General features: G+C 39.2%; 1 protein-coding gene and 1 long non-coding RNA gene across 4 annotated transcripts in view; one reads left to right on the top strand and one right to left on the bottom strand.

Annotated features, from left to right (window-relative positions):
• anln (anillin, actin binding protein) overlaps positions 1–13855 on the top strand; it is a 73441-nt gene that overhangs the window by 23321 nt on the left and 36265 nt on the right. For 2 of the 3 annotated variants that reach the window (XM_086013831.1, XM_086013833.1), the window contains exons 16-23: positions 1802–1855; positions 2099–2131; positions 4529–4547; positions 5255–5367; positions 5673–5759; positions 5950–6057; positions 7077–7249; positions 11708–13722. The exons of the other annotated variant lie outside the window; for it this stretch is intronic. In XM_086013831.1, the coding sequence (XP_085869957.1) occupies positions 1802–1855; positions 2099–2131; positions 4529–4547; positions 5255–5367; positions 5673–5759; positions 5950–6057; positions 7077–7249; positions 11708–11822 (702 nt within the window). In that variant the 3' untranslated portion in view covers positions 11823–13722. Of the gene's footprint in view, positions 1–1801; positions 1856–2098; positions 2132–4528; positions 4548–5254; positions 5368–5672; positions 5760–5949; positions 6058–7076; positions 7250–11707; positions 13723–13855 lie in introns of those variants that run through there. 3 annotated transcript variants of the gene reach the window in all.
• LOC147132646 (uncharacterized) overlaps positions 1–13855 on the bottom strand; it is a 35023-nt gene that overhangs the window by 20684 nt on the left and 484 nt on the right. The window lies entirely within an intron of this gene.

Raw genomic sequence — 13855 nt, 5'->3', positions numbered from 1 at the left:
ATGTATATATATGTGTATATATGTGTATGTATATATGTATATATGTGTATGTATATATGTATATATGTGTATGTATATATATATATGTGTATGTATATATATATATGTATATATGTGTATGTGTATATATATGTATATATGTGTATGTGTATATATATGTATATATGTGTATGTGTATATATATGTATATATGTGTATGTGTATATATATGTATATATGTGTATGTGTATATATATGTATATATGTGTGTGTATATATGTGTATATATGTGTGTGTATATATGTGTATGTAAATGTGTGTTTGTATATATGTGTATGTATAAATATATATATGTATATATGTGTATGTGTATATATATATATGTATATATGTGTATGTGTATATATATATATATGTATATATGTGTATGTATATATATATATGTATATATGTGTATGTGTATATATATATGTATATATGTGTATGTATATATGTGTATGTATATATATGTATGTATATATGTGTATGTATATATGTGTATGTATATATGTGTATGTATATATGTATGTATATATGTGTATGTATATATGTGTATGTATATATGTGTATGTGTATATGTGTATGTATATATGTGTATGTATATATGTGTATGTGTATATATATATATGTATATATGTGTATGTGTATATATATGTATATATGTGTATGTGTATATATATGTATATATGTGTATGTGTATATATATGTATATATGTGTATGTGTATATATATGTATATATGTGTATGTGTATATATGTATGTATATATGTGTATGTGTATATGTGTATGTATATATGTATATGTGTATGTATATATGTGTATGTGTATATGTGTATGTATATATGTGTATGTGTATATGTGTATGTATATATGTGTATGTATATATGTGTATGTGTATGTATGTATATGTATATATGTGTATGTGTATGTATGTATATGTATGTGTATGTATGTGTATGTATATATATGTATGTGTATGTATGTGTATGTATATATATGTATGTGTATGTATGTGTATGTATGTGTATGTATATATATGTGTATGTATGTATGTGTATGTATGTATGTGTATGTATGTGTATATGTATATATGTGTATATATGTGTATATGTGTATATATGTGTATATGTGTATATATGTGTATATGTATATATGTGTATATATGTGTATGTGTATATATGTGTATATGTATATATGTGTATATATGTGTATATGTATATATGTGTATATATGTGTATATGTGTATACGTATATATGTGTATATGTATATATGTGTATACGTATATATGTATATATATGTGTGTATATGTATATATATGTGTGTATATGTATATATATGTGTGTATATGTGTATGTATATATGTATGTGTATGTACGTGTATGTATATATGTATGTGTATGTACGTGTATGTATATACGTGTATATATGTATGTATATATATGTGTATATATGTATAATTATGTGTATATATGTATATTTATGTGTATATATGTATATTTATGTGTATATATGTGTATGTGTATATATGTGTATGTGTATATATGTATATGTGTGTGTATAAGTATCAATGTGTATGTGTATGTATGTGTATATATGTGTGTATGTTATAATATCAGATATGTTGTGCATTATGCGTCATAGAATGCTGAGGTAAAAACTTCCAAGGCATGTCAATCGAAATCAAGCCTTATAACGGCGGCGGCAATTAATCGTTCGGCCCTTAGCGCTCCGCAATGTTTCTGCGAGTTGGACCAACCGTTCTTTGACTTTTGACCTCCTCAGATTCAAAAGCGTGAAATGAGTCGTGACAAGAAGAAGAAACCCGGCAAGTCAAAGGTACGTGCACTTTGGGGGCCGGAATATTACCAGCAAGTCAGAATTGGCGTCATGGATGTTTGTCCGAGTACGTTTGTGGATGCCAGCATGAACAATTATGAAAGCATTTCAGCTTTTGTGGGTGGCCTACGTAGCAGTTTACACTGCCAGAACAGAAACGGAGCTGATGTTTTTCTTGAGAAAGGCCAAAATTGTTGCGATTTTTGACAAAATAGTAATAGTGCCAAATGTTTTCAATTTCAGGCCATCACCCCAAAGAGATTTCTGGCTATCACGGTAAGGTTTGGAAACTGAAAGCATCTTCGTCTTTAATCTTCAGCGGATTCTCTTTCTTCTTTTCCCACTATTAGCAAGTCTGGAGATTCTCGATCGACTGTATAGTAGGGATGTCCCGATACCATCATATCGCGCACGATCATTATCGCAATGTTGTGGAGAGCTTGGCGACACATTAAGAAGAAGCTCACGATACTGTCTGAAAGCTCATGACATTGTTAAAAAAAGGAGCTCATATGAAGGGGAGAAGAAAAAAAAAAAATCACAATATTCCCTTTTTGTACATAATAACAGCATTCGCAAAGAAATAGGCTTGGCTCGGCTCCGCAGCGCAAAGTATCCTGGTCCGTGTAGTTCGCAACGCTGTGTTCGGCTGAAGCGGGCCGACGGAGATGTTGAAAAATATTGGCCGGTCTGACTGATTGGTGGCAACTTTGACTTTTTTACTGCACTCCAAAAACACTTGGGCTAAAAATAAGACCGTTTTGGGTCAGAAATGCACCGATCCACTACTTCAGTCCGCATGAAATGTGATGGGTCAAAGTGGGCCAATTCGTGGATTGGTCCGCCTTTGAGCCCAAATGCTGTTATTTTTAACCCGCCTCTTTTTGGGATGTGTGAGCCTTCACACAATATTGCAATACATATCAAACTGTGACATCAATGCTGCGATAAAACCAAACCATGAGCTTTTGGTCGCGATATTGCCCACATTGCGACATCCCCGACTGTGCAGCGTTTACCAGAGCTGGGCATTCCGCCCACGTGACGCACCGGTCCGCCACTTTTTTAGGCGATTCACAAACGACGGTTCGGAAATGTTTGAGGAATAGTCGGAAGCCCCCCTTTTTTTCCCGTCTGTGTCATCGTCTAGTTTCACGTGTTGCGTTGCCGCCGCAGAGGAGCGTCAATCGTGCCGCGTCGAACAATATCAATGGCTCTGGCTGGAGGCGGGCGTAACATTAGCGTAACATTAACGCAGTACGCAATGATGTTTGGCGCCAAAGCATCGTTTGACCTACACATTCAAAATGTGCTATGCATCTGGAATGAAAAAACGTCTCGAGACGTCATTTTCTCGATGAATTTAATCAACTCCATTTTCGATGAGTCGAAAATGAAAAAAAAAACGTTTCCAGACCTCATTTTCTCGATGAATTTAATCAACTCCATTTTCGATGGGTCGAAAATGAAAAAAATCTTTCAAGCCCTCGTTTTCTCGATGAATTTAATCAACTCGATTTTCGATGGGTCGAAAATGCAAAAAAACGCTAAGACGTCATTTTCTCGATGGATTTAATCAACTCGATTTTCGATGAGTCGAAAATGAAAAAACATGCTAAGACGTCATTTTCTCGATGGATTTAATCAACTCGATTTTCGATGAGTCGAAAATGAAAAAAAACGCTAAGACGTCATTTTCTCGATGGATTTAATCAACTCGATTTTCGATGAGTCGAAAATGAAAAAAAACGCTAAGACGTAATTTTCTCGATGGATTTAATCAACTCGATTTTCGATGAGTCGAAAATGAAAAAAACGTTTCCAGACATCATTTTCTCGATGAATTTAATCAACTCGATTTTCGATGGGTCGAAAATGAAAAAAAACGCTAAGATGTCATTTTCTCGATGGATTTAATCAACTCGATTTTCGATGAGTCGAAAATGAAAAAAACGTTTCCTGACATCATTTTCTCGATGAATTTAATCAACTCCATTTTCGATGGGTCGAAAATGACAAAAACCTTTCAAGCCCTCGTTTTCTCGATGAATTTAATCAAGTCAATTTTCGATGGGTCGAAAATGCAAAAAAACGGTAAGACGTCATTTTCTCGATGGATTTAATCAACTCGATTTTCGATGAGTCGAAAATGAAAAAAAACGCTAAGATGTCATTTTCTCGATGGATTTAATCAACTCGATTTTCGATGAGTCGAAAATGAAAAAAACGTTTCCTGACATCATTTTCTCGATGAATTTAATCAACTCGATTTTTTGATTAATCGAATCGATGAATGGGGGGGCGAATCCATTTTAAATCAATTTTTTATTAATCGTTACATCCCCAATGGATTGTAATAAAAATGTGAATTGTCTGGTACGACACATAACTCCTGGAATTGTGATGTTGAAAAATGACAGCTTAATGAAGAAGAAAAAACGGGAACTCATTGTTTATGAATCAAGCGACCTCCAGGAAGTTGTCAATATTTTGTACCCGTGTTTATTCTACGTTTTTTTTTGGGGGGGGGGGGGGGGGGGACGTCTTTTTCATGCCTCGCTCAGTGTGCATTTGTGTGGCGGTCACTTGTACATTGTCTCTGTCCTCACTTTGTGTTGCAGAATGTTGCATTTTCTTTTAATCGGCCGGCTCATGTTTCCCTTTGTTTTTCAGAAAAGTGGTCAACCACCAGGTATGTTCAAAATGATTCTCATACAAATGGTAAAGACCTGTCATCATCAGAATGGAAAATTTGATGCTTGTGAATCAACATTCATCTCTTTGAATAAATATGTCTTCATTCTAGGGCTGTCAAAGCGAAAGCGTTAACGATGGAGATGACTCTAAATTCGATCGCGCATTCAAGAAAATGAACTGCGTTTTATTCACTTCCTTCTGGCAGCTTCCCTCTGCTCAGTGCGCAGCCAAACTTGGAGGAGAATCAGTGATGCAAAGGCGCAGTTTGACTTTAAAAAGTTGCTCGACGGCTCATTGGAGAAATGCCAAATAATTTGCGCACTTTGCAAAGCCAAATTCAAATGCCATATTAGCTGTACGTCTTTGGTGCATCGTTCAACGGTTGTATTTTACAGGACAGGAATCGTATTCAAAGGTCAAAGAAAGCTCTTAGAACAGTCTGTGTCAAAACATACCTTTATATTTTTTCCACATTCATTCCAAGATTTTACTCAAGTCAATATCGGTTCCAAGCTCGGTAAAAATGTGATTAATCGCAATCAACTCTGGACAATTTTGGAGATTTGTTGACTGAGCTCGTTTATTCATATTTTGAACACATTCTACCAAAACCATTTAAATGCTTTGTTTCGATTCTGTACTTTTGCTGGTGTTGAAAGTGTTCCTGGAATGAGGATTGAAATTGTAACTCTTTCCTCCAAGTTCTTGCAAGTCCAGGTGGCCCAGGCGCCGTTCGTACCAGCAACTTTGTCCGGGTTGGCCATCGCAAGCTCACTCTTTCTTCGATTGGGGAACACAAGTTTCCTTTGGAGAAGGTAAATGTTTTGTCTGATTCGTCACTTTGAGCCGGAGGTTATTCATTTTGTGCTTGGTTTCGAGTAGGGCTGCAACTACCGATTTGTTTCTTTTAGAGAAGTACACCGCCGCAGTTTCAAATCGCTATTTTCGCTTCAAAATTCACATTTTGCGCCTCATCGATACATATTGAACAGCAAAACTGAGACGACCATCAACAGTAGTGATTGTGTGGCGGGAGTCCTTCTCACGTTCGATCCAGTTTTGGAGTATATTGCCACACTTTTCATTGTTTGTCACCACGTTCATTTGCTCCGGCCAAAAGGTCCCGTTCGTGTGTCCTCTGGAGGGTCACATCTACCTCAGGATGCTGTGCCAAGTCGGCTCAAAGGTGGAAGAAAAAGGTTTTCTGGTGAGTGGAGGTCTGCCCTGCCATCGAGCGGTCCAGATTGGCCCCGAGTCTGCTGGGATAGGCCCCAGTTTACCCTTGACACTTAATGTGGATAGGCTGGATAGAAAATGATGAATGAGTGCAAGACCGAGTAATGTTGGTTTGCTTGTACTGTTTTCTACTCATTGTGCTAATCGAATGCTTCTTCTAGACCATGTTTGAGGATGTTAGCGGTTTTGGGGCCTGGCACCGAAGATGGTGCGTCTTATCGGGATATTGTATCTCCTATTGGACTTACCCCGATGATGAAAAGAGAAAGGTAAAAAAGTTTGGTAATTATTCGGGCCCAAGCAGCGTTCGCTGTTCGCTTTACGGATGCGTTTCTTTCTGTGAAATCACTCTCCAAAATGAGTCACATTTTGGAAGGCCTAAACATGAACGACAACTCACTAAACCTGGCACAAACATTGGGCTGGGCAAAAAACAAACAAACAAACAAAAACAACCTTTTTAAAGTTGTCACAATTGGGTTTGAAAAAATGGAGCCCTGTCGCGGTCCGTTCGTTTTACCCAAGTCTATGAAAATCGGGAGGCACCCCGATATACAAAAAGGTCTTGGTAGCCATACCCTAAAATGTACAGCAAGTGAGCTACGATGCGAGTGTTGGCGTGTCAACTCGGGTGTCTCATTGAATTCACTGCCAGACATTTTTAGACCCTCTTTGACCCTAACATTTGGGAAAAAAAAGATAAATAAGTTCCTGGGACTGAATGACTGTGAAAAGCCGAATCCATACGTCAATGGCAGTGAATGAGTTGAAGCTCGGATGAGTGAAAGGAAAGTTTAAGTGCTCTAGTAGGTCAGAATATTTGCCAAGTTCCTGATATTTAAAGGGGACACTTGGGCGGGCTGAACTGAACGTTGGCTACAGCAGAGCTTTTTGCCGGTCCGTCCTGGGGAGCCTTCCATCCGCGTCCCTCCGCAATTCTTCATGAAAAGGATCGTCCTCTGTCCTCGTCCTTTTAAAGCGCCTCCGTCCTTACATTCCGTCTGCTGTGCTCTGAATGCACCTTAGTTTAACCATTGCGCCTCGCTGAGTGTTTTTTCTCCTCAAACATTTGTAGAGCATTTTCAAACTTTTGGCAATGCTCTCCAAATGGGTTATGGAAGCAGGAGGGAGACATTGCCCATACATTGGCAGAATCCAATAGGCCAGCCGTGTCAGAGGGGTCACACCTTGACAAAGGCCAATAACGTGGTCGCATGCTTGAATGCTTGGACATTTCATGATTGCGTTTCCTCTCCTGAGTCTCTCTCTCTCGCTCTCTTTTTCACAGAAACCCATCGGCCATATCAATCTAGCCAACTGCATCAGTGACAGGGTGGAACCAGCCAAGCGAGAGTTTTGTGCCAGACCACACACACTCGAACTCGTCACCGTCAGACCACAAAGAGAAAACGACAAAGAGACACTCGTTAGTCAATGCAAGAACTCCATGTGTGTTACCAAGTGAGTACCGATGGTCATCCATCCATCCATTATCGATACCGCTGATCCTCACAAGGGTCGCGGGGCGTGCTGGAGCCTACCGATGATCATTCATACTGTAAATGGCAATAAAGTTGCACAAAGACGTACGTTTTCGGCTAGGTTCGCAGCGCAGGCAAACGCGACCCAGATCGGATTTTTGGGCCCATGTGCGGCGTGTCTGATTATTTATTTTTTTTTTTTTAACGGCTTGATTACGTATTTTTTTTCTTTTTTTTTTTTTTTTTGAACGGCTCGATTACGATTTTTTTTTCCCTTTTTTTTTTTGAACGGCTCGATTACAATTTTTTTGTTTCTTTTTTTTTTTGAACGGCTCGATTACGATTTTTTCTTTTTCTTTTTTTTTTTGGAACGGCACGGTTACGATTTTTTGGGGATTTTTTTTATTTTCCCCAAATCCAATCTGGGTCCTTTTCATATGTTCTCCTAAATCGGATACGTATCCAATTTTTTGGACCCATATGCGACCGCGGTCTGGACGGCCAGGTCGCATATGTCCGACACGGACGTCATCCGGAGCCCAACATGCGCTCGGCGCAGGCAGAGGGAAAGTGCTGGGATCGAATCTGCAAAGTTGTTTTGACTAATACTATTGACTTTATATTTGACTTGAATTTAATCCCACTTGAAACATGAAGCGGGCATTCATGGTGATGGTAGTCATTCAGCCACGGTTGGCATCGATTCATTTTTTACGCGCGGCTACCACGTGACATCATCGTTAGCGATGTCTCCGTGAAATGGGATAGTAAAGCCTCACCTCATAAATTTCCCCAAATACTGTAATTATTTCTACCTCCTACTTAATCGCTTCACTAGGGATGTAACGATTAGTCGAAAAGCAATTTGAAATGGATTTGCCTCGATTAATCGAGGCAAATCCATTTGGACTACAAATTGATTCATTTTATCTCGGAAATGATGCCTTTCCACGTTTTTTCGTTCCCGACGCATTTTGAACGTGTCCATCGTATTGTACGCCAAACGTAATGGCGTATTGCGTTGGTGGATGGATGGCTGCAGTGCCACACTAGTGCACAGACACAAGCATGCTAGCAATTTTTAAAACATCGAATCGAAAATCGGGAACTGAAAATCGAATCTGATCGGGGCTCGAGTGAATCGTTACATCCCTACGCTTCACTTTGGAAATGCCCCGACAATTCGTGATGAGTGACGTCGTCTCTTCGTGTGCGCATGCGGGTTTGGCGACACGCGTATTCATACAGCGGACAAGACCGAGGTCGCCTTTCTAACGTGATATGAACGCTTACACAAAGAATCTGATTTTTTGTTTTTGTTTTTTTTTTTCCTAAATGAGCACCTGCGGCGCGAACCTCGCCGAAAGGGCCCAGCAGTAGAATGCTGCATTAGGGGCCACACCGGGAAAAAAAATACGCAGTACCGCGTACAATTGCAATACTATATATATCAATCAATCAATCAATCACATTTTATTTATATAGCACTTTTCATACATAAAAATGCAACTCAAAGTGCTTTAAAACATTCAAAGCAAAACATAGAATTATCTTCAATCAAAAGAAAAGATAAATTATTTAAAAGTTGTTGAAAGCCAAACTAAAAAGGTGTGTCTTGAGCTTCCTCTTAAAAATATCAACAGTCTCTGCAGACCTGACATCCTCTGGCAGGCTATTCCAAAGGTGAGGACCAAAACGGCTGAATGCAGCCTCGCCATGCATTTTGGTCCTCACCCTTGGAATAAATAAAAGGCCGGCGCCAGAGGACCTCAGGATCCGCGAGGGCTGGTATGATAAAAGCAAATCAGATAAACTAATAAAAGTACTTTAAAATCGATCCTGAAACACACAGGGAGCCAATGCAGCAATTTCAAAACTGGCGTAATGTGCTCCCGCCCTCTGGTTCTCGTCAGCACCCGAGCGGCTGAATTCTGCAGTAGTTGCAGTGGTGAAATGCTCTTTTTCGGGAGGCCAGAGAGCAGGGCATTACAGTAATCTAAACGACAGGAAATAAAGGCATGCATAAGCACTTCCGTGTTAGCCTGAGAGAGAAACGGGCGGACTCTGGCGATATTCTTAAGGTGATAAAAACCAATCTTGGTTACATTTTTTAATATGAGGAATAAAACTGAGCTCAGAGTCAAAAATGACGCCAAGGTTCTTCACAGTGTGAGGGATTAAAAATGTGTAGTTTTGGTAAAAGCTTCTCTCTCTGACCTTCGGGACCGATAACTAAAACCTCAGTCTTGTCCTGATTGAGCTGTAGGAAATTATCTGCCATCCATGACTTGATATCTAAAATGCAATTTAAAAGGGTATCAATGGGTCCTGTGTCATCAGGAGACACGGCAATATACAGCTGCGTGTCATCAGCATAGCTGTGAAAGCTGATGCCGTGTCCCCTGATGACATCCCCGAGGGGAAGCATATAAAGATTAAAAAGTAGGGGGCCTAAAATCGAACCTTGAGGAACCCCACATTTAATTTCATGAGTTTTAGAGGAACAAGCATCCATACTTACAAAGAAATATCGGTCTGTGAGATAGGAATAAAACCAGTCAAAAACAGTACCAGAGATGCCCACTAGATTTTTAAGTCTATTTAATAAAATTTGGTGATCTACTGTATCAAAAGCAGCGCTTAGATCCAGTAGCACCAAGACTGTGAGTTTTCGCACGTCTGCAGTGCACCTAATATCATTTAAAATCCTTAAAAGAGCAGTCTCCGTACTGTGGTTCATCCTAAAACCAGATTGGTATTTCTCCAAAATATTATTTGTATTTAAAAAATGATTCAACTGGATGAAAACCAGTTTTTCTAAAATCTTACTTAAAAACGGTAAGTTGGATACGGGTCTGTAATTATTAAAAACGCTCGGGTCAGAACCGCTCTTCTTCAGAAGGGGCTTCACCACCGCCGTTTTAAAGGCAGCGGGGAAGACGCCTGTCTGAAGAGAGCAATTGACTATATTTAAAATTTGTTCTTCAAAAAATCCATAAAATGTCTTAAAAAGAAATGTGGGAATTGGATCCAAAAGGCAGGTTGTTGGGTTTACCTGGGAGAAAACTCGAACAAGTGTCCTTGCATCAACCAGGGCAAAACTTTCCAGTGTTTCCTCATGTAAATATGATTGTCCGGGTTTATTAAAACTTGTGTTTTGACGGGCTAAAAGACTGGATCTTATGTCATCGATTTTACTTCTGAAGTGGTCTGCAAAGTCCTCACAGAGAGCATCTGTTGGTCTCTGTGGGGACTTATTAAAATCAGAACTAGTTAAAAGTTCAAAGGTGGAGAAGAGAACCCTGGGGTTGTTTTTATTGACTGTAATGAGGTTTGAGAAATAGGAAGATCTTGCCAGTTTGACTGTTTTATTGTAGGATTTCAGTTGTTCGCATAAAATTTCAAAGTGTACTGTAAGTTTACTTTTTCTCCACCTCCTCTCTGCACTCCTGCATTTTCTCTTTGATATTTTGATAGCATTGTTTCTCCACGGGGGTACAGTCTTTGTTTTTGTTGTTTTAATTAAAAGTGGAGCTACTGAATCTAATGATGATTTAAGATGTAGGTTAAAATTGTCAACAATAAGATCACAGGGTGCAGGTAAAATGTCAGCAGGAGTGCTTTTTAAGATCTCGATAAAATTTGCAGCCACCTCAGAAGATAGGTAGTGTTTCTTCACTGTTCTGACCGGGACTGCTAGATGGTTAAAACTGGCGATGTTAAAATAGACACAGTAGTGGTCTGACACTGCCAAGTCAACAACAGAGGACACACCAGCAGACAAGCCATAGGTTATAACCAAATCCAGGGTGTGTCCTCTGTTGTGAGTTGGCTGCAAGACGTGCTGTTTAAAATCCAAGCAGTTTAAAAGGTTTGAAAAATCTCTGGATAGTGGGTCCGAGATGTTGTCCATGTGTATATTAAAATCGCCAGTTATTAATATCCTGTTATAACTGGAATATAAAATGGATAAGAATTCTGAAAATTCTGTAATAAAAGAAGTGGAATGATGGGGAGGTCTATATATATAATGGGGTCCAAAAGAGTCAGTTCCGAAATAACCAATAAAGGTGGTAAGAATAGGTGGGCATTTGACTCAAATTTGCCGGCCCGTTTATCGCCATCCGTCTGCAGCCTGGGCATCCCTCCGCCATCCGTCAAGCCGGATCAGATAGTAATCGCCTATTGGCCGGTCCGAATTCCTCCCCTTTTAGGACCCAGTAGCTGTCAAAAACAATGGACGAGCAGGGCGGAAACAAAGGCAGACTAAGTAAACCGGCACAAAAACGGGGGCATACGAAAACTGTTAACAAAGGAAATCAATCAAACATTCACGTTGGTTATACGCAACAGCGTCAGTGTGGGCAGTTTCACTGAATGTACAAAACGATGTGTTCCTCCCATGGACTGACTGCTTGTTGTCTTTGTTCTTATGTAGAAACTGGCTGAGCGCAGACACAAAGGAGGACAGGAATTTGTGGCAGTTGAAGCTGAACCAGATTTTGGTGGATTTGCGCATGTGGCAGCCAGGTGCCTGTTCCAAGCCTCTGTAAACCACCCAAAAACGACAGAATGTACCACAACAATCGGGCCCAATTTCTGTGGGCCTGCCACTTTTGGCAACGCGATGAATTGCTGACTCATTCACTGCCCAAAACGTCTTTTCACAGTCCGGACTGTGTTCAATCCCAGGAATGTATTTCTGCTTTTTTTGTTTGTTTGTTGTTTTTTCCCTCCTCTTTCAAACGTTAGGGTACAAGAGGCTCTGAGAACGTCTGGCAGTTTAAGTGCAGTGAAATTCTTTGAGAGTCTCTCTCTCTCTCTCTCTCTCTCTCTCATATATTATTATGGCGAAATTTCTAGTCCAGAGGCCACCACAGAGGCACCGCATGAGTAGCCCGCGTTGTGGCCTGTTCTGAATTTGGCTCAGCAGTCATGGGACATTGGGAATTTCTACAAATTATGTTGACGTGATCGTTTGGAAATGTCAACACTGGTAGAGATTCCTAAAAATGAAGTGTTGCATCTTATCGTGAGAAATCATTTGCATGGCTTCACCAAATGAATATCATTAATTACGCTGGCAAACAGCACATTTTTAATCAGAGATGGCTTTGCGTCCCTAATTTATTTTTTTATGCTGATTTAAAAATGCTTTTCCTTTTTTTTCCCCCCATAGCACATCACATTTTTGAGAGGTTTGACTTTTGTTTGACCTACAAAAGCGGATTTCACCATGCTTTATAATTTTATCGCAAAGCCTTTTCAGGAAAAATATTCCACCCGTTGCTGAACCGAACCCTGGGGCTTTGGAATTCATCCAAATTCAATTGCAATCACGATTATTACACTCCACGATTACAAAATTGGCATACTCGTACAAAAGGATTCTTAAGACGCATTTATATCCAGCACATTGTTTGTTTACGCAAAGAAATCATGCTTGAATTTATGCATTTGCACCTTTTTTTTTTTTTTTTTTTCTAATAGCTAATTTGCTCAATTTTGTGTGCTCCAAAGGGAACTTGCATAGTGTTTCAAAGAAATCTATGTGTTCTTATATTTTTTCACATGAAAACATTTTCTTTCATTTTTGTACCAAAAACAATGCATGATCGTTTGAACAATCGTGATTTAAATGAGTGCCAAAATAATTGTGATTAAAAAAAAAAATGTCATCATCGAGCAGCCCTACCTAACTCTTAAAGAGCACGTCGACACCCCCCCCCCCCCCCCCCCCCCCCACACACACACACAAAATCCCAAAATTATTGGCAAGAATATGTTCTGTGTTGCCCGGTCTGCTTCGGTAGCTAGAGGGCTAACTGGATATTTCTTGACGCCTCATCGTGCGGTGAAATGCTGTGGCTAGAATAGGAGAGATGCACGTTGAGCTGCTGTTGTCATCGCAGAAGGAACATTTATTATTGCTCTTCAGGGCATACTTCAGGTTTCAATAACAGAATAAAAATCAAAATTCCAGTCTTGTTGTACAAAGCATTGCTGTAACCTGAGTCCCAAATATATATTAAGTCTAATAAAATTAAATTCAATAAAACAAAGCCTCTCTGTAAAGTTTCTTCATAACTATTTCCACATGAAATAACGTCAAGCAAACATTTTTGCTATTTCACATTTAAAAATTCAACAAATGAATTACAGTTTTAACGCGTTACGAACCCACAGGAAATGTATTTTTTAGTACAACTGATTGTTTTACATCCTGTTGTTTGATCATCGGTACAAAATAATTGCATTTATCAAAGAAATACATTTATTTGTACCCTTTCTCCAACAACAGTCTCACCCAAAAAAGTGCAATACTCCTTAACCGACGCTTCCCCCCCACTAAAGCTTTCTACAATGCGTCCATAGCTCAATGTACAAAATGACTACATGAAAATATTACCAGTCGTGGCATTAAACCTTATGCTTCTATCTGCTATAAAAATGGACCAGGAAATAAACATGCATGAGAAAAATATTCCCGAAGTGCAAGTCAATTAATTTCAACAGACAGTTTAGTAGTTTCTTCATTTCCCACTCACTACTCCACGGGCCGAGGCCGCTGGCTTTAGCATGGTTA

The sequence above is a fragment of the Filicampus tigris genome, chromosome 18 (assembly GCF_054856515.1).
Source record: "Filicampus tigris isolate MCC_2025a chromosome 18, RoL_Ftig_1.0, whole genome shotgun sequence".
NCBI lineage: Eukaryota > Metazoa > Chordata > Actinopteri > Syngnathiformes > Syngnathidae > Filicampus > Filicampus tigris.
The sequence above is the reverse complement of the archived record's forward strand: the minus strand, read 5'-3'. Positions and strand labels throughout refer to the sequence as shown.